Genomic DNA, 26,552 nt, shown 5'->3' with positions numbered 1-26,552 from the left:
CTCCTCCTCCCAGGCCTGCCCCCGGCAGCAACGGCGGACAGGATGGTACGACGCCAATTAATTGTCGCCCCCCCCCACCACACATTGCCTTCATGACGTCGAGAGCGATCTTGCGCTCACACTCTCCTTGTAATTTGTTGCGGTGTACCAGTGGGTCCCTTCTTGGATGGCGCCATTGCTAAAGTGCAGGCGGCCATGCAAGCGGCCACTTCGTCCATGCAGTTTGAGAAGTGTATAGAACTAAGAAGCAACCTGGAGGTACTCCTTCTCTTCCCTGCCCTCTACTTCCAACCACTAATCACAATCCCTCTCTCTCTCTGTTTGTCGTGTGTGTGTGTGTGTGTGGTGTGTGTGTGTGTGTGTGTGTGTGTGTGTGTGTACAGACGCTGGAGAAGCTGCGAGACCAGCACAACTCGGGGCATGATGTGTCAGCAGAAATACAGAGACTCCGGGCTTCTCTTGGTTGAGGACAGACGCGCCCCAAACAGTACGCATGCATTTACCTTCCAGTGGTTGTTGCTTTGGCTGTTACTGATCACTCATCTTTGTCTTCTGTAAATACTTGCAGTGGACGCGATCTGCATGTTACACTAGTCAACACAAGGAAGCATCAAAGGCATGGCGTTGGGTGGCTGAGAGGCCAGGGCAGGTTGAAAAAGTTTTCCACTCTTGGGAGAGTGTTTTCCCCCACCATCACCTTCTCTCTCCTCCGCCTTCTTCTTTTCTCTCCTTTCTCACCTCTCCTCTCCTGCTTGTATTCTTTCTTCTTGTGGGACCAACTCAGTACACCACCCTTATTTAACCTCCAACCTTACCTCCTTTAATGTGGACGACGCCCTCTACTCCCACGCCACCAACGCCAGGCGTACGTACTTGAAGACCAGTGCGAAGCCGCCGAACGGCGGACACTTGGCCCACCGATGGTCGGGTCGGAGCAACCCATGGTCGGGTCGGAGCAACCCATGGTCGAGTTCTGGTAGAGGCAGCACGCACAGAAAGTGTTGGGCAAACCACGAAGTAGATGTTGACAGCGCTGCCCGCCGGGGTGAGGTCGTAGCGGCGCACCTAGCCCTGGCGGTCACTCTGGCCCGACGCCGCCTGCACGTCAGAATCAGCCCCACGCCCACCAGCGCCAGAAAGAGAAAAGGTCTCCTCGGGTGTTGCATCTTTGTTGTGTTCGTCTATTGAAGTATGTTTGTGGTATATGATATTAATGTCATTTTTATTTAAAATAAGATCTGGTTTGTTATCTTACAGGTGGGTGCAAAAATGTTAGGGTGCGTGGAGAGATGTGTGTGCTTTGGTGAAGAAGAAGGGAAACTAGAAGAGGAGGCATCCCTTCTTCTTGCCGGACTGGCCTCGGCCCTTTGAGGTGACGCCTCGGCCCCCCTTCTTCTTGGCTCCTCCGGCGGCGCCGGCCTTCTTGGCCGAGATGCGTCGGATCTCGCGCACCACCTGGTAGAAGCCCTCGTCGACGTTGATGCGCTCCTTGGCGCTGGCCTCGACGAAGGGGCAGTTGAGCTTCCGGGCCAGCTCGGCGCCCTCGTCGGTGGAGACCACGCGGCTGTCCACGAGATCGATCTTGTTGCCCACCAGCACCAGCGGCACGTCGGCCATGCCGTCGCCCTCCTTCACCCGCCCGACCTGGTTCCTCATCGCCGTAACCTCCTCCATCGTCGACCGATTTGTCACACTGTCACACACACGCGCGCGTTAGCCAAGCACGGCCCAGCTGGACCTGCTGGTTGGGGTCCCAGGCTACCTGTAGACGAGAACAAAGCCCTGCCCTTGTCGCATGTACTGCTCCCGCATGGCCGCGAACTCTTCCTGCCCGGCCTGTCAACAGACAAACCCACCACGGTGTCAGCCGTACAGGTTTTTTTTTCCATTTTGTGCCTTTTTGCGTAGTAATTAAATGGAATTAAAAACAAGCAGAAGCAAACGTCGGGGCAGTGGTGTACGGTGTCAAGGATGTCGAGGATTGTTGTGATGGCATCGATTTCTACTTGCTTTCGATACGAATCTGATGAGAGGCAGGAGTCATAGAGAGAAGCGGTAAGCTGAGATGAATCTTCGGTTGTAAAACACGAGAAGAGGAGAAAGCGAGAGGGCACCTTCGATAGTGGGATCGTAGAACTCGAGGAACGTGTGATTGACGAACTAAATAGTGCGAGATGAAGAGGTCAGGAGATTTTTTATTTTGTTTTTGCTCTTGGAGGGATCAGGTACCTGGACCGTGAGAGCGCTCTTGCCCACACCTCCGGCACCCAAAATCACCAGCTTGTACTCCGTCATCTTCAAATGCTTTCCAAATTCAACGTTCGAAAAACAAACTGACTTGCGTAGCCTCGCGTTCTAATCGATTAAAACGAACTTAATTACCAAGTAATATAAGGTTTATGCCTATTGGTCAGTATTTAAAGTCCCGACCAACCAGAACCTTCTTTCATTCGGTCAGCCCACAACTTTCGCCCACACGGAGCAGACTACGGAGACTTTCTAACGATCATCGCCCTGCCCTTAGTCGGACCACTCGTCCTCCTCCGCGCCCTGCTGGAGGTCCTGCGGGAGCGGTTCCTTCTCCTCCTTGTACTCCTGCATCTTGCCGTAGAACTTGTTCATCACCTGCACATGCATCGTCACGTGATCAGAGCCATGGATGGCGAAGTCATTGTCATCATCACAACCACAAAACTACGACAAACCAGACAAAATAACAAGGCAATAACAAAGCAATTCCAAAGCAGACAGACAGACAGACAGAGACAAGGGAAGAAAAGAGGGGTGCGCGTACGACGTCCTTGAGGTCGGCGGCGTCCTGCTTGGTCTCGACGGTCTCAAACTTGCGCATCTTCCTGACCACCTTGGGTGCCTCGGAGAGCGGTGTCATGTCGCTCGGCTTCAGGCTGGTCTCGTCGAGAAGAGAAGAGAGAGCGAAAGCGGGTGAGATCGGTTGCTCAAGACAGAGAAGAAAGAGAGCGAAAGCGATCAACGACGACCCACCTGACGAGCTTAGGCTGCGCGTTCTGGCCCGAGAACCACTGCTGCGGGGTGAGAACGGATTCGTGGGCGCGGGTGGGCGGGTAGACGTCGTCCTGGAAGTACTCGGTCTGTGTGCGTGCGTCGGTGAGCGATTGTCCCCCCTAACCATCATATCTCACTTCGTTCTTTGTTCTCCTGGTGGCGCGTACCCTGGTCCTGGGCACGCGGACGCTGAACTCCTCGACCGTCGAGCCGGAGAGCTTCATGAAGCGAGCCACCTCAACCTGCACAACCCACATTCGTCAGACCGCACACGCACGACCGCACACGACACGTGCAACACACGCATGGCCGCACGCACGACACGACACGACACGACACGTAAGAGAGGGAGGGGAGGGCTGCGCGTACGTTTCGGACGTCGCAGGCGGTCTTGGGGAGGCGGGCGACGCTGGCCTGCTGGCGGGTGGACAGGCTCTCGGTGAGGTAGTGGGCGTAGGGGGCCTCCTCGCTCACCTCCCAGAACTTGATCGACGAGTCGCCGTTGGCCATGAGGTACACCACCCCGATGTCCTCGTCAAAGAACGGCTCGAACACGCCCGAACCCGTGCCTGCCATCACCACCATCAGCGTGTGTCGTGTCGTGTGTCGCGCGGTGCGTGTCGTGCGTCGTGTCGTGCGGTGTGGGTCGTGTGCGTACCGATGAGGGAGGAGGTGAGGGGCTTGGAGAAGTTTCGGGTGTCGAAGATCATGAACTCGCGCTCGCTCGACTTGTGGAAGCCGGTCGAGAGGACGCGGGTAGAGTTGCCGAGCCAGGCGAGGCGCGAGGCCTTGGGGGTCTCGTGGCCCACGGTCTCGTCGATCTTGGCGCCCGAGCGCGGGTCCCACAGGCGGATGCGCTGATCCTTGGCCGACGTCGCCATCACCCCGCCGTCGTAGTTGAACACCACCGACTGGATCTGCTCGCTGTGACCTCCCTGCATGCGTGTGCGGTCGTGTGGTGTGTGTGGTGTGATTGTGTGTGTGTGTGTTGAGCGGGGCGGGACGTACAAGGGGCGGTGGAGGGTACCTTGATGGCGGAGAGCTCGCTGAGGGCGGTGATGTCCCACAGGCGGACGGACAGGTCCATGGAGGTCGACACGAGGATGTCGCCCGAGCTCGGGTGCTGGAACAGGTTCGAAATTCGCCTTCCGTGGCCTACAAAAAATAATAAAAATAATAAAATCAATTTTTGCTCTTTTACAGGAAATAATAATTCATAATAATAATAATAATAATATAATATGTAAATGGAAAACAGTGGCGTACCGCGGAGCACGCCGTCGAACTCGGTGTGGTTGGTCTTCTGCTTGAAGAGGTCGTTGTCGGGCACCTTGTAGAGGCGGATGGTGGCGTTGTCGAGACCCACGTAGAGCAGATCATCGCGGTAGGGGTGGAACTCGAAGGCGAGGGCGTCATTGCCGGTCTCGATGGTGCCGATCTTGTCGGGCAGCTTGCCCTTGAAGTTGACCGGGATCACCGCCACCTGGATTGACACAATCGCACGCACGCACGCACGCACACACATATATGTGAAATAACAGGAATCGTGTGTGTGTGCGTGTGTGTGTTGCAATTAAAAAAATGGGGCGCCGTACCTGGCCACCAGAGCCCTTCCACGGCACGGCGAAGTACTTGGCGTTGGCCTTCAGCAGTGACGCGTCGGCCGCGCTCGACTCCACCTTCACGTTGGTCACCCTGCATCGATTTGAAAATAAAATGGAAACATTATCATAACGAAATTAGAAATTTCAAAATAAAACGAAACAAGAAGACGAGGAAATGATGGGCGGGTGGCGGGTACCACTCGGACTGCTGGGTGGGCTTGACCAGGAGATGCCTGAACTTGGTCTGCCTCACGATCGACTTGGCCGTGGGCACGTACTGAGAACCACACGCGTAACACAGCACACGCACGCACGTAACACAGCACACGCACACGGTGTGAGCGGGGCAAGCCTGAAGGCCACGGGGCCGGTGCAGGGAGGGGCGTGGCTGCGTACGTAGTCCTCGTCCTCGTCGACTTCGGCTTCGGCGTTGGCCGGCACAGTGACCGAGATCGAAAGCGGAGTGGAGGTCGAGATGGGCGCGGGCGCGGGGGTCTCCTCCTTGGCCGGCGCGGGAGTGCTCGCGGCGGGCGCAGCAGAAGACGACGACGACGACGATGAAGAAGACGAAGACGAAGAGCTCGACGAGATCGTTTGGCCTGAAGCGCGGAATAGCCGGTTAGTGTTGTGTGTGTGCGTGCGTGTTGCAGTGATACGAGTAGGCACGGTACCGCGCTTGGCGGGGTCAAGGCTCATGAGGTTGGGCCGCCTGGTCTCGCCCGAGAACCACTCGTCGGCGCTCAGGGCGGGCACGTTGGCCGCGGTCAGCGGGAACAGGTCCTCGGCAAAGGTCCTGTGGGTCTGGGTTCCGTCCAACACGAGTGATGACGTCAGCACACCGAGCCACCAAGCGAAGAGATCGTCTTCAGAGTTGCGTTGGGGCCGTATTGGTTGGTACGCACCTTGCGGGGCACTTCGTAGGAGACGGGGATGATGTCGTCCTGGGACAGCTTGAACAGGCGCTCCACCTCGCAGTCCATCACGTTCAACGCACGCTTGGGCAGCTGTTGTGATGCGGTCGCACCATCGTCAGCACCGCACAAAACAGGGTGAGCCAACCCCCTCAACGGCGGGCGAAGGGAAAGAGAAAGAAAAGCGTACGATGGCAATGCCCTGCTGAGCGACGTCGGAGATGGTGGCGGGCAGCTCCGAGTAGTGCGGGGCCGTCTCCAGGATCTCATACGCGCGAATATTGCCGTCACCCTAGTCGTGGTCGTAGAACGCACACAGTGCGCCGCCAGTCAGTCCAGGCCTTCACGTCGTGACGACAAACGATCAGCTGGGGATGTGGTGGCGCGAGGGCACCTTGCCGGCGAGGTAGAGGATGCGGGCGTCGTTGTCGTAGAGGGGGATGACGATGCCGGTCGAGGAGTCGAGGGTGTTGGTGGTGAGGGGCTTGCTGAGGTCGCGCGAGTCGTAGACGGCGAACTTGCGCTCACGCATCCGGCTGAAGCCCGTGGTGACGATTCGGTCGAGCTCGCCGAGCCACGCCACGTGCGAAGGCTTCACGCCCTCGTGGTTCGCGCCCTCCTGCCAAACGTTACATTTCACAATCACCCGTCAGCCTCCGTCCATACGCACACGACCGCACACACGACCGCACACGACTGCACACGCACGCGCACGAAAGGAGTACCTGGACGACGGAGCGGGAGCGCGGGTCAAAAACGCGGACTTTCTTGTCCTTGGTGGTGAGGGCGATCAGGCTGCCGTCGTAGTTCCAATCGAAGGAGAACACGCTGTCGGGGAAGGCACCCGAAAGCTTCTCAGCTGCTCACGGCCACACGCACACAAGTCCACGTCAGCACAGTCATTTATTTATAATAAATGAATAAATAAAAATATATCCAAATAAAGTAAAATAAATTAATAAATCAACACATAAATGAGGAGGGACGCGTACACTGGGCGTTGATGTCCCAGAGGCGGAGGGTCTTGTCGACGGAGGCGGAGGCGACGATGTTGTCGGCCACGGGGTGGAACTTGACCATCTCGACGCGCTTGGCGTGGCCCTTGAACTGGGCCTTGGCCGTGGAGTAGGTCGACCCGTTGGCCAGGTCGTCGGGCACCTCCCACACCTTGACCGAGCAGTCCTCGGAGCCCGTGGCCAGGAGGTTGTCGTTGAACGGGCTGAAGTGCAGGTCCACCACCCGCGCCGTGTGCGCGTGGATCATCGGCACGCCGCCCTGCCTCTTGCCCGGCTTGTCCAGCGGGAGTACACCCACACTGCACGCACGCACACACACGCGGTATGAGCGCACGCACGCCACACGCCACGCCGCACACGCACGACACGACACGTCGCACACGCACACATGAGACACGGAGCGAGAGTTACCTGCCACCACCGGTGGCGCGCCACGCGACGGCGACGAACTTGCCGCTGACGGCGATGGGGTTGGCCTCGCCGGACACGTCACCCTGGACGTCGGCGTACCACAGCTCGCGCTTGCTCACCTGGCCCTTCACGTGCCTGAACTGTGGTGGTTTCGCAGGTGGGGTGGGTGAGTTACTCTTATTCGCACACGAAATAATAATAATAATCGACAAATAGGGGAAAAAACACAAATAATAACAAATAATTATAACACTGGTCGCGCAGTCGCGCACACTCCAGATTGGCAAAATGCGTTGCCGCGGGGTGAAGGATGAATGAGGGCGCTGAATGAATGCAGATCTGCGCAGCGAACGGGACAAAAAGAGAAGAGAGAGATTTAAGGTACCTTCGAACCCTGCCTGAAGCGCGACATATTACACAAGAAGAAGATGGAGCGCTTTTGTCAAGTAAAATTACACGTCGTCGTGCTCTCTTCCAGCACCGATTCCTGATCTGTTTGCGTTACCCCAACAAAAACGCTCATTACACCCGCCACCTTAACCTCGTCTGGCCAAAACCAAGGTTGGTTTTGCCGGCCTAAACCGATTATCAGCTTTGGGTGCCCAGACCGTGTGCTTTGGCCGGAAATGAAAAACAATCACAATCGTGCTGCGCGACCACTGTCGCGGATTCTCATCTCTGTGTGCAGAGGAAGAGAGATTTTTGGTTCTCTATTGTGGGGAGAGGCCTGGCAGAGGAGAGGAGGTGAATCGATGCCAAGAGCCAGAACGGAGGATCATTTTGCAAAGGACACCTAGCGATAATCGAGGAGAAGAGAGGGAGCGTCTCCCTGCGTTTGAATGGCCAGCTTTGGTTTGAAAAAATTCAAACGGAATGGTGCATCTAGCGACAAGGTTCGTTCTCCTTTCCTCCCTCTTATGCAGGGCCATTTTCTCTTTTAATCTCTTCATTATATTAAATAATCACAATATCGATTTTCATCATCACACCATCTCAGGTGAGGTTGAAGTGCTTCTTCGGGGAGGAGATCAGCGTGCTCACGGTGCCGTCGGACATCAAGTATCGGCACCTCAAAGCCAAGATTGAGGAGATCTTCGGCGAGGGCGTCGCCATCCACAAGTACGAGGACCACGTGGGCGACCTCATCACCGTCCACTCCAAGCACGACGTGCGTGAGGCCTTCACCCTCTACGCCAAGGCCATCCGCAAGCAGAGCAAGCGCGACGCTGTCGAGCCCTACCTCAAGCTGCACCTCGCCCGTGAGCCCAACCCCAGCCCCAACAACACTGGCCCTGGCACCGGCACCGCCACGCCCGGCACCACCCCGCCCAGCGGTGCCACCACGCCCGGCCCAGGCGGCAGCGGTGGCGGCGAAGCCACGAGTGCGCCGGTCCATCGGCGGCAGTCGTCGAGGGAGAAGGAAAAAGACAGGGAGGCGCGGGAGGAGCGAGGAGGCGGTGGCCTGCTGGGCGCCAATGGGTACAACCGGCCGATCTCCAAGTCGAGCCCGGTGCTGCCGTCGCGCATGGCGCTGTCCAAGTCGCCGCCCAAGTCACCGCCCGAGTCGCCGACGTCGCAGCAGCGGCGGCGGAGCTGGGGCCGGCACGGGCCGCCGCTGCCCAGGAAGGAGCCCGCCAGCAGCAGCGGCGGCAGCTCGGGCGGCGGCAGTCCCGCGGGGAAGAAGCGGTCGAGCGGCAAGGAGCGGGGCCTGGAGAAGAAGGAGAAGCGGCGGAAGAAGCGGATATCGTGGAAGGACGCCAAGGGCAAGCTGATCGAGCAGCGGCGAGGCGACGACGGCGACAACCACAGGGAGGAGAGCGAGGGCGAGGGTGAGGGCGGCGGCGGCGAGCAGGAGGAGGGCGAAGAGTATGCGGGAGGAGCTGCGCTCAGGCGCGAGCTGAGCGGGAGCGGCGGCAGCAACAGCAGCAGCGGCGGGCGCGGTCGGTCGTTCATTCGGCGGCTCACGCCCACCAACAAGAAGAAGATCGAGCGGACCAAGTCGGCGGACGACAAGGACGAAGTGGCCCGAAGCGAGGTGGGCGACGACATACGGAAAAGAGACAGAGACGCCGGCGCCGGCGGATCGGAGACCGAGACCGAGACCACGACGGATGACGATGACGTTGAGCGACTCGTCTCGCCGCAGACCACCAGCGGCGAGACGGAGAGCCACGACGACGACGACGATGTTAGGTCTGTCGACGGGGCGAACGGGGAGGGAGAAAAGTTCGAAGGAGGGGAGGGGAGCCTCGATGGCGTATATGCAGCGCTGGCCGAGGAGGCGTCCACGGAGAGCGGTTCGGAGTCGTCGACGGAGCAGAGCGAAACGGAACACGGCGGCGAGGGAGAGGAAGAGGAAGGGGAGGCGTTTGACGACGACGACGACAGCGAGGGCGAGGGCGAGGGCGATCGCCGGCCGAGACGGAAGCAGCAGCCCACCGTGTACTCGCCGCTCGTGCAGCACCTGCCCTCGGGTTCGCCGCCTGTGGTGCCCGCACACGAGCCGCTCTCAGCCACCAAGCGCATGAAGCTCACCATCCAGACCGACATGGAGGAGCTCAACTGGGACGTACCCGCCAAGGCCCTCGGCTCTTCCAGGTACGTACCATCACCACGCACCGATCTCTTGTACGCGTCCATGAGCTGAGCGTTCTTGGTTGTGTGTGTGTGTGTGTGGGTGTGGTGTGTGTTGTCTGTGTTCTTTGATTTTCTTCCTTTCTTTTCTTTTTGTCTTTTTATTTCTTGCTTTTTTTAAGGGGTCGGTCGAACTCGGACTCGTCGGTCATCAATCCGCCGCCGGCCACGCACACGCCGCCGGGGATGAGCCCGCGCAGCTCCTTCTCCGAGTTCTCGACGCAGCCGCTGCTGACGTCGGCCGAGTACGCGGACTACATCAACGCCGTGCCCATCCACATGCGGCCGTCGCAGCCGCCGGCCCTGTCGTCGCCCGACAGCCACCTGCCGTCGTTCCCCGGCTCGCCCAACCCCAATGTGCCCCTCGTCACCCCATCGGGCATCGGCCTGCCGCCGATCCTCTTCCCGCCCGACCTGGCCTCGCCCACCAGCCACCTGCCCAGCGTCGACCTGGGGTCCGGCCACCTCACCTTCACCGGCACCTTGCCCATCGCCATCAGCGCCCCGCCCGGTACGCGCCGATTCCGTTCACTGTTCGCGTTCCTGAAATTGTTCTCACATTCGATTGGTAGCGGTGGGAGGGGTGGTGGAGAGCCCGGCGACGCTGACGCGGTCGGTCTCGCCCCCGCCGCCGATCGTGCTCCCGGCCATCGTTTCGTCGAGCGCGGCTACCGATCCGCCGCCTCTGTCTTCGCCCACGAGCCACCTCCCCTCGTCCGTCTTCAGCGACGAGTACTTCCCGTCGCTCGATGGTGCGTCCCTCCCCCCTCCTCCGTGTGGTGTTGTGTGTGTGTGTGTGTGTGTGAGTGCGCTGCTCCGCGTCTGTTACTGCAGTTAGCACTCACTGAGCCTCTGTGCCTCCGCAGAGCCGCTGGTGGACGAGCTCACGGCCAGCGTGATCGAGGGCCTCGTGCCGTTTCGCACCCCGCCAAAGAGTTCGATCCTTCGCGACGTGAACGACCCCCTGGAGGAGATCCTCGACGGCGAGCAGCCGCTCGGTGGCGGCGGCGGCACCATCATCATCGGACAACAACCAGGAGAGCAACCCCATGCGAGCGAGGCTGTCCAGGACATGGTCGGCGACGCGGCGGCGGCTTTATTGGCCAAGTCCACGAAGAGCGACCGGGCCAAGCGAAAGGGCAAGAAGAAGCGGAAGCTCGGGGGCAAGGCGAAGAAGACCTCGTCGAGCGGCAAGATCACGCTCGCGGGCTACTGCGAGGACTGGTCCAAGGTCAACTGGCAGCCCGGAATCAAGCTGGGCTCCGGCGCCTTCGGCGTCGTGTACGTCGGACTGCGCGAGGACGGCGCCATGTTCGCCGTCAAGCAGATCGTGCTCCGTCCGGACGACGATGCTGTACGTTCCCTTCTTCTTCTTCTTCTTCTTCTTCTTCTTCGATGGCTTACGACTTCTACGACACACCAGTCGGCAGCGACAAGCAAGGAGATCGAGGTGATGAAGGGCATCCACCACGACAACATCGTCCAGTACCTGGGCACCCTCGTCAAGGACAATATTCTCAACATTTTCATGGAGTACATTCCTCCTGCCATCACTCCTTACGTGCGTGCGGCTTGACCATTGGTTGATCGTGTGTGTGTGTGTGTGTGTGTGTGTGTGTGTGTGTGTGTGTGTGTGTGTGTGTGTGTGTGTGTGTGTGTGTGTGTGTGTGTGTGTGTGTGTGTGTGTGTGTGTGTGGTGTGTGTGTGTGGTGTGTGTGTGTGGTGTGTGTGTTGCGTACAGGTACGTGCCGGGCGGATCGCTGAGCAGCCTGGTCTCCTTCTACGGCGCCTTGAAAGAGCCGACCATCCGGCGCTACACCAAGCAGATCCTCCACGGACTCGTCTACCTCCACAAGAGCGGAATCGTACACCGGGGTACATTCCAGTCCACCAATGCAGAGATAAAGGGCCGACCGGTTGACAACTAAACCTGTACGTGCGGTGTGCAGATATCAAAGGGGCCAATATCCTGGTGGACCCGTCGGGCAAGGTGAAGCTAGCGGACTTTGGGTGTTCCAAGAAGTTCTCCAACGCCACGGTGGGCACTGCCAACTACAAGAGCATCGTGGGCACGCCCTGGTGGATGGCCCCGGAGGTCTTCCGAAGCACCGGCTACGGCAGGGCTGCCGATATTTGGTCCCTCGGCTGCACCATCATCGAAATGGCGACGTGTCATCCGCCGTGGTCCGAGTGCACCAACATGGTACGATATCGACTGCTCCCCCATCGTTGGTCTGAACTCACCATCTCTCTCTCTGTGTGTGTGTGTGTGTACCACTGCGACCAGGTGGCCACCCTGTTCAAGATCTCCCACACGGACCAGCTTCCCGACATTCCCGCGTCCCTCTCCAGGCACTGCAAGGACTTCCTCGCCCAGTGCTTCATCCGGTACCGTACCATTCATTCTCCTCCTCCCTGTCGGTTGCTGCTGCTGCTGCTGCTGCTGCGGGGTTGCACTGCCGCGGCGCCTGACCTCCACTCTCCAGAGAGCCCAAGCAGCGACCGACCGCAGCGCAGCTGCTGCTCCATCCGTTCATCACCCTCAAGGGGGGCTCGGACGACCAGACCGACGAGTACTCCGCACACCACACTGTTTCGTGGTCTCGTGCCGGCTGAGGCTGACGGTGGGTGGGGCTATTCTAATAGGCCGAGCAGCAGTGGTGGTGGTGGTGGTGGCGCTCCGTCGCCGAAGGAGGGTGCGGGGGGCAAGGCGTGGAGGATGAAGAAGCAGATCCAGTCGCTGGCCTCGCTCATCACCTCGACGGCGGGCGTCTTCCGGCTGCCCAAGACGCTGGCCCTCCATATCTTCTCCTTCCTCCCCGCACGCGACATCGACTCCCTCGCCCAAGTCTGTAAATATTGGAGTCTCTTGGTACCTACCTACCTACCTGTCACTCACCACTTCGAGCGCCGTCAAAACTAAACGAACACTCACTTGGTTGTGTGCGTGCGTGCGTGTGCGGTGTTGTGCGTGTGCGTGTGCGCTGGTGCGTGCGTAGGCGATGGAGTTGTGGGAGCAGAGGTGCAGTCGGTGGCCGTGCAAAGCGATGAAGAGTGTTAAGGTGAGGAACGGCAACCGGGGCAAGGGTCCCAACTGGCGACGACTGTACATCGAAGGCGACGAGAGGGAGAGGCGAGTACGGAGCGCGTCGGTCGCTGTGACTACCCTCAAGGTACGAACCACAACAACCAACATCACCGCCACTTCATGGTGCGGTCCAGGCCTATAGCTCATATGCGTCTGGTACCTTGTTTCAGGGGCATCACAAGTCGGTTTTTGCGGTGCAGCTGCTGGACAGCCCCAACCGGATCGCCTCCGGGTCGGAGGACAAGCGCCTCCGATTTTGGGAGTTCACCAAGGGCAAGTGGCGCCTTGCCCACTCGGCCAAGGCCCACACCGAAGGTAACGCACCACGCCTGCACCCGCCAGATGAGTTGTTGTTGTCGTCGTCGTCGTTGTCGGTTGCGAGGTATCCACTCACATGTCGCGTCTTACGACGAACCACACAGGCATCTATAGCCTCAATTTTGATTCGCGAAACGACAACAAGCTGCTGATGTCTGGCTCGGTGGACAAGTCGATTCGCATTTGGGACGTAACCAAATACAAGAATGTCAGGTACGCGCCCCACCTCACCCCCAACGCACGCTTGCATACGCACACATACCTTACATTCTAACACTTATACATGGGCCATAGGACCATCACGGCGGCGCACGAGTGGGGCGTAACGGGCCTCCAGTACGACAGCTCCAACGGCATTCTCGCATCGTCGGCGCTCGACGGTACCATCAAGCTGTGGAACGTGGAGACGGGGAAGAACGTCGCCACTCTCCGCGGCCACACGCGGGGCGTCTACTGCTGCGCGTGTCGGGACAACCTGGTGGTGTCGGGCTCGGTCGACGAGACCGTGCGCCTGTGGGACAAGCGCGACGGCTCGTGCATCGCCGTGCTCAAGGGCCACTCGGACGACGTCACATCAGTGCAGCTCGACGCGCAGGCCGACAACGTCGTCTCGGGTTCCGGCGATGCCACCATTCGGTATGCGATCTCATCGAGTGTCGTGTGCGCGTGCGCGTGCGCGTATTGACGTGTGTGTCGTGTTGTGCATGTGCGGGCAGGTGTTGGGATATTGGGACGGGCGAGTGCTGGAACACATGGAGCGAGGAGACGGCCACGGCTGCGCGATCGCCGCAGGAGGGCAGCAACAAGCACTGGGTGTGGGGTGTCGATCTCACCGCCAACCACGTATTTTCCGCCTCTCAGGACAAGACCATCAAGATCTGGGTACTCTCCGGCCGTGTTGTGTGTCGCGTGTTGTGGCGAAGCTGAAACGGTGTCGCTTGGTCGGTGCGGATGTACAGGACTTCACGACCGGCGCTTGTCTGCGTACGCTGGCGGGCGAGGAGGGTCACCAGGGCTCGGTGCAGGCGCTGGTCGCCGGCAGAGATCGCCTCGTCTCCGCGGCCAAGGACGCCACCGTCAAGGTCTGGCAGTTCGAGGGCCTCCGGTTCTGAAAAGTAGAATCGACCATGTACCATTATTTCACCAAAACAAACATATATAAATGACCATTTTATCATTTGAATGTTGTGATTTGGTTTTTTAATGTTATCATTTTTACAGGGTGCAGGGAGCTTGGGATGGGTTAGAAGTGAGAGCACTTCCCCTTCTTGTTCTCCTTCTTCTTGACGAGGGCGGGTTGAGCACGACCCGGATGGCCTCGTCGAAGACGTTCTTCAGGCCCTGCTGCGTGCGGGCCGAGCACTCGACGTACTTGCAGGCGCCGATCTCCTTGGCCAGCCTCTCGCCCTGCTCCGGCTGGATGGGCTGCATGTGCTTGTCGGCCAGCCGCGCGATCGTATCGGCGTCGCTGCGCAGGTCGCACTTGGTGCCGATCAGCAGCTTGGGCGCGGTCGGGCAGTGGTGCATGATCTCGGCGTTCCACTTGTTGCGCGCGTTCTCGTAGGACGGCGGCGAGGTGACCGAGAAGCAGATGAGGAAGACGTCGGTCTGCGGGTAGGACAGCGGGCGGAGACGGTCGTAGTCCTCCTGGCCGGCCGTGTCCCAGAGGCCCAAGTTGATGGCCTTGTTATCGACCATCACGTTGGCAGAGTAGTTGTCGAAGACCGTAGGAATGTACTCGCCGGGGAAGGCGTTGGTCGTGTAGGAGATCAGCAGGCAGGTCTTGCCGACGGCACCGTCGCCGACCACCACGCACTTGATCGCTTGCATCAGGCTGGCCATTGTGTTGTGTGTTGGTTGTTGTGGGGAAGAAAAGAGGCGTGTGGGGAGTGGAGGTGCTGAGGCTCGCTGGTTGTCGGTTGTTGAGTGATGGGACTCCTCAGACCTGCGCCCTTTTTGAGTCCCTCTGCCCAAGCGAATGGCTTCTTCGTGCTCTTCCCTTTCGCGCGAAACAAAACTAACTTCACCTGAGCTTTGATTTTCGGTTGGGCGATTGATTTTTCGTGCGGCGAAAAAGGGAAAAGAGGGCCTTCTTGCGGTTAGCCGAAGTCAGCCTTGTGGACCACGAATTGCGGAGGGATTCTCTGCATTCCTTGCATTTCTACGAAAGTGTCCTAGGCTATTTAAAGAATTTGAATTTGGTTGGCGTGGCTGACCATGGTCTTTTCAACGACTGCTCACGCCACAGCAAGGAGCAAGATATACACCTGCCCAGGGGCTTGAGGGCTGAGGGATGACGGACCACTGCATTCACGCCTTACTGTGCTGCTTTACGGCAGGTCTGTGGCTGCCATGTTGGGTGCTGTTTTGCTGCTGCGGCGAGGAGGGGAGGACGAGTACGAAGACTACCACGACGACTACAGCTGTGAAGACGACAGCGGTCCCGCCACTACACCGCCCAGATGACATTCCGAGGCCCAGCCTCTTTGCTGCCCCGAAGAACCCACCGCGCCGCCCCTCCTACACCAGGCCCGGTTCGAGACTCGACCTGATGGAGCCACCTTCACGGGCGACAAGTTCAACGGCCAGCGCCACGGCTTCGGCACCTACTGCTTCCCCGCCTACGACCCTCGGCTGTCCTACGAGGGCGGGTGGAAGCACAACCGGGAGCACAGGCAGGGCGCGCTCGACGACCGCGAAGGCTCGCGGCACGAAGGGGACTGGGCGCACGGCCTCAGGCACGGGCCTGGCCAGGCCACGAGCGCCAGGGGCGAGGTCACCCAGGGTGTGTTGGTGAGCGACAAGCTGCACGGCCGGGCCAAGTGTGTGCTGGCCAACGGCTGCGAGGCCCACGGCGACTTCGTGTGCGACAAGAGGGAGGGCATGTGGATGCTGGTGAGCCCGCCTCACAGCGGGGCGATGACGGTGATGAGCCTGTGGCAAGACAACCACTTTGACAAGTTCGCTGGTGCCATCCCCGTGCCAACAACTACCCAGATCTCGTCCCTGCTCGATGCCACCCTCGTTTGGGCGGACCACCTTCAAGCCATCAATGGCTCCTACACCGCGTACCAACCGACCCACATGTAGCCTTCCTCATAGCAATGCTTCCATTGGAGGTTATTGAATAAAAATGAGAGTAAAGTAAAAACAAATATCAATACAGCACAAAGATGGCAGCGGCGACGGAGGAGAAGGTGAGGAAACAGATAGAGTTCTATCTGAGCAGCAGCAACTTGATGAAGGACAAGTTTCTGCGGCCCATCGTGCAAGCCGATCCGAAGGGCTACGTGGACGTGGCGATGTTCGCCAATTTCCCACGGGTCCAATCTATCACTCGCGATTTGGAGCTGCTCGTGCGTGCCCTGCGCAAATCGTCCACGCTCAAGGTCAATCGGGACGGCACGCGTGTAAAGAGGAAGGAGCCCTTTGTCGAATACGACACTGAAGCCAACACCGTCTACGCGGTACGCATCTCCAATCGCTAAATTTTGCGATTTAATCACTTTACCGACTCGACTCTCTTCTTTGTTCACCTTATCGTTTGGTGGTGCCTGTGATGCGAGTGTGCAGGAGCACTTGCCCGAAGGATATGACCACGATGTGGTGCGTGGCATGTTCGAGCAGCATGGAGCGGTCAACTACGTGTCGCTCCCGCGCAACCCGGACAAGTCGTTCAAGGGCTTCGCCTTCATCGAGTTCGCCCAGCACGACGGGGCCGTCGCCGCCGTCAACGCTCTCAACGCCTTCCACCCCACCGACAACCCCACGGGCCTGCGCGTCTTGCACAAGTGCGTCTTCCAGTGTGTGTGGTCGTGTGCGTGTGCGTGCGGTGGAGTAGCACACGACCTGGTCTGATCCCTCCGCACGCGTACAGGAATGACTGGCTGGAGATGAAGAGGAAGTTTCAGCAGATGCAGCGAGGAATCACCTCGCGGCCTGCCAGCCTGGCCAAGAAGGAAGAGGAGGAGGAGAAGGACGAAGGTGCAGAGGAATCGAAACCGGACGTGAAGAAGAAGGAGAAGGAGAAGGAGAGCGACGACGAAACGACAAGCAGCAAGAAGAAGGCGAAGAAGAGAAAGCGAAGCAGTGATGGAAAGGAGGAATCAAAAAAGAAGAAGAAGAAGAGCAAGAAGGAGGAGGAAGAGAACAAAAAGAAGAAGGCAAAGAAGCAAAAATCGGAGAGTGATGAAGAACAGAAGGAGAAGAAGAGAAAAAAGAAGGAGAAGAAGGAGAAGACCAAAGATGAAGAAACGAAAAAGAAGAAGAAGAGTAAGAAAGGCAAGGGAGAGGAAGAAGACAAGAAGAAGAAGAAGTCAAAGAAGAACAAATAAACTCGTCAGTACCCTGCAGTCATGCGAGCCCTTGGTCATGGAGCGAAACCAGCTGTGGAGTAAAAATCGATTGATCATATTTACAGGAAGCGAATGGAAATGGTGCACACAAGCACTACGTGGTGTGGTGTGTGTTCGTGGTGTCGGCGTCTAATCCGGTGCGATGTCAATGTACCGTACAGACGCGAGCAGGGCTGATCTAGCAGTAGCTGCACACGCCCTCTTGCTGCTCTTCGGAGTCTTGATTCATGGAGACGGTGCCGGTGGCCTTGGTCTCCTTCTCGTAGAGACTGGGCGTTTCGAGAATCTATGTTGGAGCACGTAGTACATGTAGATAGCAAATGTCATCACAACTCGGTCAAAGAAGATGCCAATTAGCTTGCTGTCCTGTACCTTTGTCACCAACTCCTCGAACGCCTGCTGAATGCCGAGCTTGGTCTTGGCCGAGCACTCGATGAACACCTGAAGTTCGTGTAAGCCATTGAAGTAGGAGCGGCAAAAGGTGTTGCTGTACCATCGCCTTAGATTTGGCAAAGGCAAGACCCTCTTCCCTGGACACTTGTCTGTCTCCGAGGTCGATCTTGTTGGCCACCAGAAGCTTCACCACATCACTGGGCGACAGGGCACGCAGTCAGTGAATGCGGTGGACAAGCAGAGAACAGGGGTGCGTGTACCTGTTGTTGCAGTACATCTCGATCTCGTTCAACCACACGCTCAAGTGCTGGAAGCTCTCCCGGGAAGACACGTCGTAGACTAAGTGGCACCAACACGCGACGTGTATGTCTCAAGGTTAGGATCGTGCACCGCTGTTTGAGTAGACTGAGTTGCGTACCCAAGATGATGCCTTGGGTGCCCCGGTAGTAGGAGCTCGTCAGAGATCTGAACTTCTCTTGCCCAGCTGTTTGTGAAGAGACAACAGGGATTAGGCCTGTGCGTGTGTTGTTGGCGAGGGGGAAACCAGCATTACCCGTATCCCAAATGGTGAGGTTGATCCTCTTTGCGCCCAGCTGTATAGTCTTGACCTTGAAATCGACGCCTTCACAAACAGAGCCACACATTAATAAAAGAGCTATGGGGTGATTATGAGAGGCGCGCACCGATGGTGACGGGGTGTTCATCGTCGAATTCATCCTCCGTGAAGCGCAGCAAAATGGAAGATTTGCCCACGCTTGAGTCGCCAATTATGAGAAGCTTGAAGAGGTGATCAAAATGTGATGCGCTGCCTGTGGTGCCCTCCATCCTGTGTTTCTTTACCAAAAGATGCCCAGCTTTGATGCTCGATCTCTAACGTGGCCCGATTCGTTTGCGGTTCGCGTTCGTTTTCCCCCGCTTTTCCCTTCTGCGACGTGGCAGCGCAAGCCAGAGAACCGAAGTGGGCGCCCAACGTGAGCTCGTGGGCAGGTGGTTGGAGCCTGACTTCTCTCGGTTAGATGCTCATGATGAGCATGTGGCGGCCGTGCGAGGGCATCGGCTGGCTCGGTATAAGCTGATACTCTCGCGCATCACTAGCGCAAGACGGAATGGAATGTCTGCAACGCTAAACGAGGGAAAGGCGGGGTAGGGTATCACAAAGAGGGCTTTAGTGGAGGCTGACACGTGAAGACACTAACGGAGTGGGTGGTCTAGTGGTGGCCGTGCTCGTCCTGGATCATGGCGTCGGGGAGGATTCTGCAAATGGTGCGAGGGAGGAAGTGAGCACCAGAGCACACAGACTGAGACGAGTGCGCACTCATGCCCAGGCCAGCGCAGGAGGGGGCGTGATGAAGTGACAAAAAGCAAAAACTGTCTAACCTTTCCCAAAGGGGCTTCTTGTTCTTGTGGTACGCGGCGAGCTTGCGCTTGTAGTCAGGGTCGTCCACCTTAGTCCACGCGCTCCAGCGCTGGGACGGAACGGGAATGGTGGGGTGGCTCAGCAGCCGTCTCTGCGCGGGGTAGCGTGGTGAGGTCATGCGAAAAAGTGGTTCACGGACACACAAGAGGGGGGGACCTCGTTGGCGGCGGAAATGAAGAAGACAGCGCCAGCAATGGCGAAGTTAAGGCCCAGGACGATCCTAAGATTGCGCTGCGCGTTCGGGGGGTTCTCGCACCACCAACCGCCGGCAGGCGACCAGACCTAGGAAGAAAAATTAAAGGCCAATTTGGTGGCGTAGATTAGCTGCCGATAAAGGCCATGCTTGCCAATCAATAGCCGTTCATATTGAATGCAACCATACCCACTTGGGGAACGGGAAACGAGGACCTCCACCCATTATTGTTGAATTGATTGAATGCTCTCTGATGCGCAAGTCAGTCGGAGGCAACTTGCAAGAAATGAAAGGAAAACATAAAAGAAAGAAAACTCATAATCAGATCGACGATGGAAGGAGAGGCTACACAGGCGATTGACCAACAGCAAGAGAAAATCAAACGACCTTTGGTGAGCCCCACTCCACTCAGTGATCGACTACAATATATCAGCTCTTTTAACAGCTCGAATTTGAGAATTCGGCTCAATCAAGTTGCCCTAAAGTGACTCTCTTTCTGCACAGGCTCTGCGCCAACCTGAGGTGTTTGAGACTCCCGATGCAGAAGACAGTGGCCCCATCGTGGTGGTCGTTGAGGTGCTCTCCCCTTCCCCCGACCCCACCCCCACGCTCCACCTCGCTGGACTCTCACACGACCCTCGCCTCTAGGAACGAGACAACGCGAACATCGACAGGACTGGCGTGACACCCAACAAGGCATTCGCTCGCTTCTACGACAAGGGGTTTGACTCTGCGCAAGGTGCATACACCACCCACTGCAGCGCGCTTTGTGCGCCAGTTTGTGACCATCGCTCGATTCCTGGTGTAATGTCTGATGCGCATTCTCCTCGCCTGTGGTGGTGGTCTACTAGACTTCTCCTCGACGGTGCGGCGTGCGTCGAAGCAAAAGGAGTTTGAGGCCTCCAAGGAGGACCTCAAGTCGCTCCAGGAGACGCCGCTGCAGAGGTTCCAGCGTCTGCAATCCGAAGTCAGGGAGCTGAGCGAGGAGCTCAGCGCCGCGGCCGAGGTGCGTACCCTCCATCCGCGCATCCTGGTGGTGGTGCGTTCGAGTTGCTGACATGTCGAGTGTCACACGTTACAGAAGCGCACGCCTTTGGAGCAGGACATCCCCGCACTGGAGATCGCCGACGAGGTATTCACTCACCACTGAATCACCACATTGCGTGCTTTGATGCACTTTTGTATCATTGTGCACTCATCTCGCAACGTTTGGTGATATCCTGCGAGCCACAGGTGCAACAGCTGCAGGTGCAACTGGAGGACCTGATCGCCAAGGAGGAGCACCGACCTTTCCTCAACCCCAACTACGAGAACGAGCAGTCCTCCATTCTTCAGGCCAACCTCTCCAAGAAGCTCATTTCTCACTTGGAGGCCGTCGGGGCCAAGGACAAGAGGAAGCAGGAGGACGCGTCGAGCGACGACAAGGGGCAGGTACAATGCTGCTCCGCTCTGCGCCCCCGCCCAACTGGTGATGTTCGTCCGTAGTGTCACACACTCATTCGCCGCACACGTGCCCACGGATGCGCAGATCACGTACGAGCTCTATTACACGCCGGCGCTTGCCGAAAGCGCTAAGGAGGGAAGCGAGCTGTCTGTACTGTCAGAGATGGATAGACGGATGGCGCAGCTGGAGAAGCTGTTGGGCGCCAACACCTTCATGGTACGTCGGCCAGCCGCTCTGTGTGCACGGCCAGACGACTCGACCATTGATGGCAACACACACGCGCGCGCACAACGCACACAACAGGGAAACCTGCCGGCGAACGACATGCTCTCGTTGGTCGAGTCTATGAACGACAAGCTCAGTCTTCTCAACCAAGTGGAGCTGGATAAGGTGGACAGGAAGCTCAAGATGCTCTCGCTCGAGCTCGACGACATTGCCCGCAGCGAGGAGAAGACTGGGCTCCCAGCGCACCAGGAAAAGAAGGTGCCTTCTACTGTTCCGCTCTACTCGCTGGTCTTTGGCTCGTTGGGCTGACGCCACCTCTTCGTCTGCTCGTAGGTCAATGAAGTGTACGAGATGATGGCGCGAGCAGACGCCACCATTCAGCAGATGCCGGCCATCATCGCCCGTCTGCAATCGCTGCGCCCGCTGCACGAGGAGAGCCTCACCTTCTCCCAGACCCTGCGCCATCTTCACAACCAGCAGTCCCAGATCGTTCACATGCTGTCGTCTCACAACGCTCACCTCATCAAGGTACCTTGACCACCCGGCCCACAGAGGACTGGTTCCAGTGTTTGGCTCACTTTTCTTTTCTGTTGCAGGTGGAGGACGGGCTTGCCGAGAACATGGCCACCATCCAGAAGAACGTCGACGCCCTGAACGCTCGCATCGAAAAGGTGGCCGAGAAGCTTTCCTCTGCTTAGTCGCTCCCTTCCTCTTGTCCTCCTGCCCTTCACGCTTGTTGCGCCACAATACACGCAGCTATTTATTTTTTGATTTCTAATTAGAAAGAAGACGAAGAAAAGGCACAAAGGCCAGAGCAGAGATGATGGAAGAGGAGCTCATGGAGGGGCTGCCGAACGGCGTCGTTCCTGCCACAACAGATCCCTGGCTGGAAGCGCGATTAACCAGGCACGCCTGCCAGATCTTGAACAAATTTGAATGATATAAATTCAATCTTTATTTTTAATCTGGCCTCTCTTGCAGTGAGGAGGATGAGGCCGCGTTCTTGCAGGCGCGGCTGAAGCTGTTCATCCCGCGGCGCCCCAAAGAGCCCTTCGACCCCTACGGCGAACCTGAGAGCACCACCCGCAAGTTCATTGTGCAGGGTGCGTGATGCCCACCCTCTTGGCCCCAGGCGTCTGTTAGTCAACTCAACAACACCTCCTCCGTGGTCAGGGGAGCTGCTGAAGGTGCATCTGCTCATCCAGCGGTCAGAGCCTTTGCCAACAAACGATACTTCGAGCGAGGTGCCACCCTGCCCCTCTTTGTTGCGTGCAGCGGCTACCATCGTTGCACTTCAACCAACTCTGGACACCGTCGCCGCTCTCTGTGTGACAGGGTCTGCAAGAGCCGTTCATCACCGACTCCTTCTTCTCGAGGCTCAAGTGGGAGGTTCAGTTCCAAACGCAAAAGTTCGACGCCAAGCTGCACGCTCTGCAGTCCAAAGGCAAGGGCAAGGCCAACGTCACCGAGGCCAGGTCCAACCCCTCTCCTCCTCCTTTCAGTGTGTCCAACCAAGCTCACCTCCGCGGCTGTATGCAGACCCAAACACACCTTCGGACCCATCGAGGAGCTGAAGGGAGCTGGCATGACGCCTAACGGCCTGCCCGACCCGCAGCTCACTCGCCTCCCCACCGGCGATATCATGTACACCCTTCACATGCCCATCGGTACCACAACTCCCCACAGGAGGGCAGGCTCACCACCGGCCACTGCACACCGACCACTGCACGTGCGTGGTCTTGCGCCTTGGTTTTTAGCTGACCCTTTGTTTCACAGCGCTGCAAGAGAAATACGTTGCGAGCAAGCTTACGCTGATTCTTGCCCTGCGACCAGTAGCATTCCCAGAACGACCCTTCTCCACGCTGTCAGGTACAGGCGTTGGATACGCGCTACCGGCTCTCGTGCAGCACCCGCTCATATCGATGATCTTCTCGTGTTGGTTGTGCGCACTGGCGATACAGACGGCATGCTGGCGCAGATGGCGGTGACGAGCATGGAGTCGCGCTCGCCCATCGTGCGGACGGTGCACACGCGCGTGCGCCTCCGTCAGCCGCTCTCCGTTCATTTCGCCCGACACTCAATGGATTCGGTGCACTACATCACCCTCGCGGCCGAAAACAACTGGACATCTGCCCCTTCCGACTTCCCTCAGGTACCGCCCCAGCCACTCGCTCGCTCAGCAGAGTCTAGCATGTCTGACCGCGACGGCGCCCGCATCACCTACAGGCCAAGCTAGCCGAGCACTGCTTGCACCTGCAGAACATTTGGTTGCAAAAGGACGCCACGAAGCTGCTCACCACCTCGCCAAAGTCGACCACGGAAAAGAAAGACGCCGAGACCAAGCTCGCCGATATGCAACAGTCGATGCCCGCACCGCTATTCGAGCAAACAGTAGTAATTTTTCCCCTAAGCACACACTAGTCGTTGCGTTCAGTGCTAACTCAAACTATTCACTCACAGGTTTTACAAGGCAACAAAAGCATGAGCGTCAGCGCAGCCGCACGTAAGCCCTTCAAGCTGGTCAAGATCGACTTCGACCATCATTTCCGCCACACCATAGAGAAGGTGCGTACTCGATTCTACCACTTTCGCACACAACCAAACGTCTGCGTGCCTGACGCATCTCTATATAGGGCGAGATGCCGCTGAAACTGAGCGTCGGAGACAGCTACGCGTCGGTCGTCACGATTGAGGGTCGCCCTGGTGCAAGCGGCATGGGCGATGCTGCTGGCACGCTCCAGTCCACCATTATGGTAGCCTGGACCGCCGCGTGTCTCTTTGCGCCCATTCTCTCTCGCTACGACTTCCAGTGGCCCAAGCCCGAGTCTCCCTCGCTGCTGCTCTCGCTCAACGCCCCGTCTCCCGCCCCGCTGGGCCAGATCTTCCCGGTCCACCTCACCCTCTCCAATTTCAGCGCCAAGAAGGTGGCCCTCGAGCTCCTCGTCCCCTCGGCCAGCTCGCGCTCGCCCAGCCACCCGCCGCTGGTCGACGACATATCGCCCACGTCGCCGCGCGCCGGATCCCCGCCGCCCGTCGAGCGTAAGAAGGTGGTGACGGGCAAGGTCGCCAGTACTTCCACGACCGCTCAACCTCCGATGACGAAGGGCGCAGCGACGGAGAGCTCCTCGATCACCCTCGGGGCGATGAGCGCCTCCTTGTCCACCATACCGCAGCCCCCACCGTCGTATCGAGCCCGGTCGTCCCAGAGTCTCTAGCTTCATCTGCCTCGCACGCAGCCATCACAGGTATTGCCCCTCCTCCGTGTGGCAGTTCAACACTCAATCTGACTGTCCACCACCACTCACCACCACCCACCACCACCACCCCAGCGACCGGACCGTCGGATGCCAGTCCCGGTAAGTTGGCAGTACCGGGCACGCGACCGCGAGCCGCGAGCCGCGGCGGCAACTCAGGCCAACACCGACGCTCGTCATCCCTGGACAATCCGTTCACACCGCCGCCTCGCTTGCCCGCCGCGGCTTTACGGGCTTCCCCGGCTCAAGGACAGATCGCCAGGTACCACACTAAACCCAATGTAGAACACCTCCCATGATACGCGTTTGTTGGTTGGTAGTGGTGCTAATGACGGCGATCAATGATCGTTGGCGCAGCGCCAGGTCGCCTCGCAAGGACATCAAAGACGACTTGGTCATCCCGCCTACGCTGACAGATGTTGGCCTCCTTTTCTGCCTGCAAAAGACGGTCAAGATCGGGTATGGCCACGACACGATGCGTTCACTTGGTCATGTGTCCTGCAGCTGATTCTGGAGGGGCTTCGTTTTTTCCAGAGAGGTGGAGGCCAACAGTTCGGTGCGAGTGAAGGTGGACTACGTGGCGGGCAAGGAGGGCGTGTACGATCTGAAGCCCTTCGTCGTCGTCGACACCATCACCAACCAGCGCTACCTTCTCAAACACTCGCCGCTCATCTACGTGCTCCCGCCTGTGGCCACCTCCACACCGTCGCCGTAGGCGCAAAGCTTGAAACGGAAAAAGAAAAGAAAAAGAAAAATGTTGTCCAAAAGGCCTTCTTGGCGAGCATGGAGATGGAGGAGCAGCAGGGTGAGGTCATCACCATACGCGGGGATGAAGAGGACTATTACTCGCAGGAGGGGGACGAGGACGATGACGCTTGGCATCGTGCGCGCAGGCGGGGCTCCGACGATGACGACAGCGGCGGCGACCCCGCGCCCGCCCCGCGTAGTGGCACTAATCCAATCAGCACGGAGAGCGAGCACAACCAACATGCCGACCAAAAGCCAACCGGTGGCCAAGGTGCGATCACCTTCACTCATTTCCATCTGCTGTTTGCCAACATCTAACTTTGTAGACAGCAGATTTGATGAACACCGGGCTGCCGGCCGCAGCAGAGGCTCTGATGGCGGGTGGACCGCAAGCCAAAGCGAAAAGGGGCAAAAAGAAGGCCAAACGCCGAATGAAAGGCAAGCAGACCAACGACAACCCCCCCGAACCAAACACCGACTCTCGCTCCAACCCGCTAGCCATGGCGGATGCTGGTGACGTAGGGTCGGTAAGCACTTCGACCATCCCTACCGAACGGCCGCCAAGTGGCCAGAACCAGGGACGTGGAGGCCGAGGGCGCGAGCGAGGTAGACCGGAACGGCGCGGTATGACGCCGCAAGTGATCGAGCGCTTCTGCGCGGAGCTGAAGCAGCAGCCGAGCGAGCTGGTTGCGACTAAGCTCGCCGAGAAGCTGTACGAAAGGAAGAAAGACAAGATCTGTACGTCGTGCCACTCTCTCGTACAGTACCATGTTCACACCAAGCTAACAACTCACGATCACCATCAACACACACCAGCAAAAATTCTGACGGTGCTGGGCCTGGAACGGACGTTGGACCTCTTCTCGGAGACGATGGCCCGCGAGAGGCAAGGCGGAATGATGATTCCCGCGTCCGGCCGGCCAAGAAGGAGGGAGAACAGCGGAGAAGGTACGAATCTCTCTGTCCTCTCTTGGGCCGCGAAATCATCACACCTTCTTCCGCTTCCTCTTGCGCGCGATCCAGATCGAGCGGCGGAGTGTTCTTGACGCTGCTTAAGGAGCGCGCCACCAAGCCGGAACTAGCGCTCATCAACGAAGAGGAGACCAAGCTCAAGAGGTCAACGCGCAAACGAAAGCGGGGAACGGGAGGAGGAGCTGCTGCAGCTGCTCCCGACGAGGGCATCAGTACGTCGCGGATCAGAGCCGATGACGACACCAGGCAAGAAGACAACTGCGACGATGAAGAAGGAGGACGTAGCAAGGTTCGCGATTTTGAAGTGATCGAAGCCCAGCCCTCGAGCCAGGTCGAGGCCGAGCTGCCCGATCGCACCACCCTCGAGATCACGCGACAGCAGAAGAAAAATCATCAGAAAAAGAAGCATCGTCGCGGCAAGCGACTCAAGCGAACCGACGACAGCCTCGGCGCCATCGTGGTGCCTCAAGCGGGGGCCGCCGCCGATGACAACCCCTTCGGCGCCGTGTGGTGATGGCTGGTGGCGGCTGCGTGCGCGTGCGGTTG

The 26,552-nt window shown here is 58.4% G+C and overlaps 12 protein-coding genes and 1 pseudogene across 12 annotated transcripts; 8 read left to right on the top strand and 5 right to left on the bottom strand.

Annotated features, from left to right (window-relative positions):
- Window positions 1–61, top strand: part of ACA1_369350 — a 1,654-nt pseudogene extending 1,593 nt beyond the window's left edge.
- A 134-nt stretch (window positions 62–195) lies between these two features.
- ACA1_369340 (uncharacterized protein) lies at window positions 196–467 on the top strand (the record flags this gene model as incomplete). Its single annotated transcript, XM_004340174.1, has 2 exons — window positions 196–258; window positions 384–467. The coding sequence occupies 2 exons, from the start codon at window positions 196–198 to the stop codon at window positions 465–467; spliced, it is 147 nt and encodes a 48-aa protein (XP_004340222.1).
- Window positions 468–1,320: 853 nt separating this feature from the next.
- Window positions 1,321–2,295, bottom strand: ACA1_369330 (Ras family protein; the record flags this gene model as incomplete). Its single annotated transcript, XM_004340173.1, has 5 exons — window positions 1,321–1,693; window positions 1,763–1,836; window positions 1,962–2,023; window positions 2,115–2,160; window positions 2,230–2,295. 5 exons carry the CDS (start codon window positions 2,293–2,295, stop codon window positions 1,321–1,323), a joined length of 621 nt encoding a protein of 206 aa, XP_004340221.1.
- Window positions 2,296–2,520: 225 nt separating this feature from the next.
- ACA1_369320 (uncharacterized protein) lies at window positions 2,521–7,378 on the bottom strand (the record flags this gene model as incomplete). The annotated part of the gene is made up of 19 exons (XM_004340172.1): window positions 2,521–2,694; window positions 2,795–2,906; window positions 3,004–3,110; window positions 3,192–3,266; window positions 3,394–3,593; window positions 3,683–3,959; window positions 4,052–4,179; window positions 4,291–4,507; window positions 4,620–4,719; window positions 4,826–4,905; window positions 5,025–5,227; window positions 5,300–5,429; window positions 5,468–5,632; window positions 5,730–5,831; window positions 5,934–6,158; window positions 6,265–6,398; window positions 6,532–6,854; window positions 6,967–7,106; window positions 7,352–7,378. 19 exons carry the CDS (start codon window positions 7,376–7,378, stop codon window positions 2,521–2,523), a joined length of 2,919 nt encoding a protein of 972 aa, XP_004340220.1.
- A 461-nt stretch (window positions 7,379–7,839) lies between these two features.
- On the top strand, window positions 7,840–14,118 carry ACA1_369310 (protein kinase domain containing protein; the record flags this gene model as incomplete). The annotated part of the gene is made up of 18 exons (XM_004340171.1): window positions 7,840–7,859; window positions 7,969–9,564; window positions 9,723–10,111; window positions 10,173–10,352; window positions 10,467–10,954; window positions 11,024–11,133; window positions 11,342–11,475; window positions 11,550–11,803; window positions 11,888–11,940; window positions 11,978–11,988; window positions 12,148–12,173; window positions 12,326–12,472; window positions 12,600–12,773; window positions 12,859–13,003; window positions 13,111–13,219; window positions 13,301–13,642; window positions 13,723–13,888; window positions 13,966–14,118. The coding sequence occupies 18 exons, from the start codon at window positions 7,840–7,842 to the stop codon at window positions 14,116–14,118; spliced, it is 4,497 nt and encodes a 1,498-aa protein (XP_004340219.1).
- A 103-nt stretch (window positions 14,119–14,221) lies between these two features.
- Window positions 14,222–14,848, bottom strand: ACA1_369300 (Rasrelated C3 botulinum toxin substrate 2, putative; the record flags this gene model as incomplete). Its single annotated transcript, XM_004340170.1, has 1 exon — window positions 14,222–14,848. One exon carries the CDS (start codon window positions 14,846–14,848, stop codon window positions 14,222–14,224), a length of 627 nt encoding a protein of 208 aa, XP_004340218.1.
- A 510-nt stretch (window positions 14,849–15,358) lies between these two features.
- Window positions 15,359–16,096, top strand: ACA1_369290 (MORN repeat-containing protein; the record flags this gene model as incomplete). The annotated part of the gene is made up of 2 exons (XM_004340169.1): window positions 15,359–15,446; window positions 15,507–16,096. 2 exons carry the CDS (start codon window positions 15,359–15,361, stop codon window positions 16,094–16,096), a joined length of 678 nt encoding a protein of 225 aa, XP_004340217.1.
- Window positions 16,097–16,179: 83 nt separating this feature from the next.
- On the top strand, window positions 16,180–17,340 carry ACA1_369280 (La domain containing protein; the record flags this gene model as incomplete). Its single annotated transcript, XM_004340168.1, has 3 exons — window positions 16,180–16,473; window positions 16,580–16,797; window positions 16,884–17,340. 3 exons carry the CDS (start codon window positions 16,180–16,182, stop codon window positions 17,338–17,340), a joined length of 969 nt encoding a protein of 322 aa, XP_004340216.1.
- Window positions 17,341–17,539: 199 nt separating this feature from the next.
- ACA1_369270 (rasrelated protein Rab-18-like, putative) lies at window positions 17,540–18,579 on the bottom strand (the record flags this gene model as incomplete). Its single annotated transcript, XM_004340167.1, has 7 exons — window positions 17,540–17,647; window positions 17,734–17,802; window positions 17,855–17,951; window positions 18,015–18,093; window positions 18,173–18,238; window positions 18,308–18,376; window positions 18,438–18,579. 7 exons carry the CDS (start codon window positions 18,577–18,579, stop codon window positions 17,540–17,542), a joined length of 630 nt encoding a protein of 209 aa, XP_004340215.1.
- Window positions 18,580–18,962: 383 nt separating this feature from the next.
- Window positions 18,963–19,589, bottom strand: ACA1_369260 (uncharacterized protein; the record flags this gene model as incomplete). Its single annotated transcript, XM_004340166.1, has 4 exons — window positions 18,963–19,008; window positions 19,132–19,262; window positions 19,328–19,453; window positions 19,554–19,589. The coding sequence occupies 4 exons, from the start codon at window positions 19,587–19,589 to the stop codon at window positions 18,963–18,965; spliced, it is 339 nt and encodes a 112-aa protein (XP_004340214.1).
- A 107-nt stretch (window positions 19,590–19,696) lies between these two features.
- ACA1_369250 (dynactin 50 kda subunit) lies at window positions 19,697–21,731 on the top strand (the record flags this gene model as incomplete). The annotated part of the gene is made up of 10 exons (XM_004340165.1): window positions 19,697–19,756; window positions 19,869–19,940; window positions 20,013–20,103; window positions 20,216–20,370; window positions 20,446–20,496; window positions 20,598–20,795; window positions 20,893–21,024; window positions 21,112–21,291; window positions 21,367–21,561; window positions 21,630–21,731. 10 exons carry the CDS (start codon window positions 19,697–19,699, stop codon window positions 21,729–21,731), a joined length of 1,236 nt encoding a protein of 411 aa, XP_004340213.1.
- A 122-nt stretch (window positions 21,732–21,853) lies between these two features.
- On the top strand, window positions 21,854–25,002 carry ACA1_369240 (uncharacterized protein; the record flags this gene model as incomplete). Its single annotated transcript, XM_004340164.1, has 14 exons — window positions 21,854–21,895; window positions 22,022–22,136; window positions 22,207–22,277; window positions 22,369–22,508; window positions 22,573–22,700; window positions 22,810–22,902; window positions 22,995–23,056; window positions 23,084–23,185; window positions 23,260–23,427; window positions 23,494–23,598; window positions 23,667–24,240; window positions 24,363–24,549; window positions 24,651–24,746; window positions 24,822–25,002. The coding sequence occupies 14 exons, from the start codon at window positions 21,854–21,856 to the stop codon at window positions 25,000–25,002; spliced, it is 2,064 nt and encodes a 687-aa protein (XP_004340212.1).
- Window positions 25,003–25,070: 68 nt separating this feature from the next.
- ACA1_369230 (uncharacterized protein) lies at window positions 25,071–26,520 on the top strand (the record flags this gene model as incomplete). The annotated part of the gene is made up of 4 exons (XM_004340163.1): window positions 25,071–25,305; window positions 25,368–25,772; window positions 25,851–25,982; window positions 26,072–26,520. 4 exons carry the CDS (start codon window positions 25,071–25,073, stop codon window positions 26,518–26,520), a joined length of 1,221 nt encoding a protein of 406 aa, XP_004340211.1.
- Between the last annotated feature and the right edge of the window lie 32 nt (window positions 26,521–26,552).

The sequence above is a fragment of the Acanthamoeba castellanii genome (genome assembly GCF_000313135.1).
Source record: "Acanthamoeba castellanii str. Neff unplaced genomic scaffold scf7180000084664, whole genome shotgun sequence".
NCBI lineage: Eukaryota > Discosea > Longamoebia > Acanthamoebidae > Acanthamoeba > Acanthamoeba castellanii.
Note: the sequence above shows the minus strand (reverse complement) of the source record. Positions and strands in the feature narration are given on the sequence as shown.